At 33.8% G+C, this 3,485-nt stretch overlaps 1 protein-coding gene across 1 annotated transcript in view; it reads left to right on the top strand.

The window, feature by feature from the left end:
• Positions 1-3,485, top strand: part of TBC1D31 (TBC1 domain family member 31) — a 39,271-nt gene that overhangs the window by 19,668 nt on the left and 16,118 nt on the right. Inside the window, exons 9-13 of the mRNA XM_006769123.2 lie at positions 213-292; positions 384-530; positions 1,017-1,150; positions 2,981-3,114; positions 3,430-3,480. Of these exons, the coding sequence (XP_006769186.1) occupies positions 213-292; positions 384-530; positions 1,017-1,150; positions 2,981-3,114; positions 3,430-3,480 (546 nt within the window). The remainder of the gene's footprint in view (positions 1-212; positions 293-383; positions 531-1,016; positions 1,151-2,980; positions 3,115-3,429; positions 3,481-3,485) is intronic.

Raw genomic sequence — 3,485 nt, 5'->3', positions numbered from 1 at the left:
TCTTTTTGCCTTGTCTGAGATGATCTATTACCGTGTGTGTGTGTGTGTGTGAGAGAGAGAGAGAGAGAGAGAGAGAGAGAGAAAGAGAGAGAGAGAGAGAGTCCAATGACATAAAAATATTTCTTACCATGTGTTGTGTTTACAGCCACTGTGGGCTAGTTTACCTTTTCAGTTTTATGATTATGACATTTATTGATATTTTTTCTTTATAGAATGAATTGTCAGATGGATTAAATAAAAAACGTTTACAAATCTTATTAAAAGGCTATGGTGAATATCCAACAAAATACAGGTAAAATTGAAATTCTTTCATGTTAAGTCGGTTCTCCCTCCTCCCCCCCCCCCAGATTTTTCTTGGTAAAAAAATTACATTTTCATTTCAGAATGTTCATCTGGCGCTCTCTGCTACAGTTGCCTGAAAATCATACTGCATTCAGTAGCTTGATAGATAAAGGTGTCCACATGGCATTTCTCAACCTTCAGAGGAAATACCCCATCAAAAGTAGGAAACTACTCAGAGTATTACAGAGGTATGTTCAGTATATTGTGGCAGTGTGAATCTCCTCCAAAACATTTATCATATACGAATGGGAAGATGGTAATTTTATAGTAGAGAAACTCAGCAGACACTATCTTAACCAAGTACTCAAGTTTAAAATCGCCAGTGATGAAGCCTTTCACTATATTACACATTGCTTTTGTGGTATTCTTGCCAAAAATGTATAACCTCAGTCTAGTCATGAGACTGACCCCCAAGTTGAGGGGCAGTCTGTGAAATAACTGTCCGGTATTCCTCAAAGTGTCAATGTCATAAAAGATGAGAGACTGAGGAACTTGCACATTGGATGAAGTTTTGATGATGGTAACAGGGGAAGTGAGCTAGACAACAGGGAGAGAGAATTTTCAGCAAATATACCTTCTGTATAAAATTTTTTATCATGTGACTGTATTGTCTATTCTAATATATTTTTATAATAATCTGTTTTCTGGTCTTTATTTCCTTATTTTATTCACAGAACCCTATCTGCATTGGCGCACTGGTCTGCCATCTTTAGTGACACACCGTATCTTCCCCTCCTGGCATTTCCATTTGTAAAATTATTCCAGAACAACCAGCTCATCTGTTTTGAAGTTGTTGCTACTCTCATAAGTAAGTAAATAAGCATTAAATGAAACCAAGATTGAATTTTTGTACATTTTCCTGATGTCTTTGCACCTTTGCAACATTTAACAAATCTAGTGTGAAACAATTAGCTATAGAGCATAAAATAGTGCAGCCATTTATACATAAACCTCTCATTTACAAGAATATTTGGATAGTTGTATTTTAGAAGACAGTGTTATAGCTAATTGTTGATAAGAAGGAAGCAGATGGGTTTCCTACTAAAAGTCAGTTATTATTCATAGGATGTAGTAAGTATGTAAAGCACTTAGCACACAGTGCTGGCTGTGGCAAGTGCTGGACGCTACCTCCTTCTCATCTTCCATAGCTGACGTTTGAGAACCTCCTGTGTGCCAGGTACCATCTCAGTGTTTTGTCTCTATTAACTCATTTAATCCTTACAACAATCTATGAGGTAGGTGGTGTTACTGTCCCCTTTTTATAGATGAGGAAACTGAGGCACAGAGAGTTTAAGTTCCCAAGGTTAGCTTGGTGGCAGAACAAGGATTGGACCAGGCAGGCAGAGCCTGTAGCCTGTGTTCCCAATCGTGGTGCTGACTGCTTTTCATCGTCCTCTACACTGACAAGTGAGTCATTGTTTTCATGTTGGTTGATCAGATCAGTTGAACAATTGATAAACTGGGCTCAAATTATAGGTTGTTTTAACAAACATAATCTTATATGTATTTTTAAATTACTTAGAGTGTTTTTCTTATACACAGAAGGGAGAAGGTAATTATCACAATAAAATTCTGAAAAGATCCAGGTGTACATATTGTGAATATTTCTCTTTACATTGTTTATTTGTTCATTTTATGACATTGTATTTGCTTTGATAAGTTTTCACTTATCATTGAAGAAAATATAGGAAAATATACAAAAGAAAAGAAAATCTACCAATATTCTTTTTCCCCAAGATAATCTCTGATAATATATAAGTGAATTTCTTATAAGAGCATTTCCCCCAAATCATTATGTATTTCATCTTTAGGTACACTGTAATTTATCCCTCAACTGCTATGTCTCTGGGGGTTTTCCTAAATTTTTCACACTTTTAGGCTGTTTTTTATTTTTATAATCATATTACTTTTATTTAATGTGTTATATACATTTTCCTTATTTTATAAACTTTATAACCATTTTATTGACTGTAGTATTTCATAGTGTGCGTGTACTAATTTAATCTATTGTTGGACATTTAGGTTGTTTGTAATTTTTACTTGTATGAGTTAACAATGTTATAATTATATTCACATGCAAATATTTATAATAATTTCTATTGGGTAGATTTCAATAATTGGTATTATTATGTCATAAAATATGAATTTTTTAATTGATTCCCCAAAAGGGTTGTACTAGTTTGCCCTGCCAGTAACACTGAGAGTTTTATTTTAAAAGGAAAAGAAACAAATCAAGGGGGTGTGAGAGGTAGAAGAGGATAGAGGGGGATTAATGATGATGGAAGGAGACTTGACGTGGGGTGTGAACACACAATACGGTATACAGTATTAGAAATAAATCAACAAGAAAGTGCCTTGTAGCTGGGATCAGGAATGCTTTGGGAAGTTTTGTTTTAATTTTTCGTTTGTTTGTTTCTCACTGACTGCTCTGAAGAAATTGGCAAATTTCTCTTAACCTAAAATATTATGTTAACATGATGGAATTTTTAAATCTATTGTTATAGAATTTAGAGTTATGTTTTTTTCTTTATTATTAACGGGCATGCAGAGAACATGAAGAGTGGATACATTTAAAAATTGCAAAGTTCTTTGATAATATAGAAAGGTAAAGATAACTTTCCCATTTTTTTCTTCATAGCCAATTGGTGTCAACACTGGTTTGAGTATTTTCCTAACCCTCCCATCAATATTCTTAGCATGATAGAAAATGTCCTGGCTTTTCATGACAAGGAGCTGCTGCAGCACTTCATAGATCGTGACGTAACTTCCCAGGTAAGAAGTGTCAGGTTCTTACAATAGCATAACTTATTTTGGAAACTAGCATTAGTTCTATTACAAATAAAACAGTATTTTCTTGAGAGAGTATAATAAAAAACATACTATTGTATTTTTAACAGTATTTCATTCTCTTTCCTCATTTAAACTGCTTTCCTGAAAGTCTATAAAGAAGGGTCCAAATTAAGGTAGTTCTTTACTTATGTTTTAAATGTAATAATTTTAATAACTAAACCAAACGTAAGGCGTTATTGGAAATGATGTTATGATTTTTCCCTAGGAAACTAATACATTTTTTCTTATTTGTTTTAGCTATATGCATGGCCTCTTCTTGAAACTGTGTTCTCTGAAGTACTGACAAGAGAGGA

The sequence above is a fragment of the Myotis davidii genome, unplaced genomic scaffold (genome assembly GCF_000327345.1).
Source record: "Myotis davidii unplaced genomic scaffold, ASM32734v1 scaffold1, whole genome shotgun sequence".
In the NCBI taxonomy this organism is placed as follows: Eukaryota; Metazoa; Chordata; class Mammalia; order Chiroptera; family Vespertilionidae; genus Myotis; species Myotis davidii.
The sequence above is the reverse complement of the archived record's forward strand: the minus strand, read 5'-3'. Positions and strand labels throughout refer to the sequence as shown.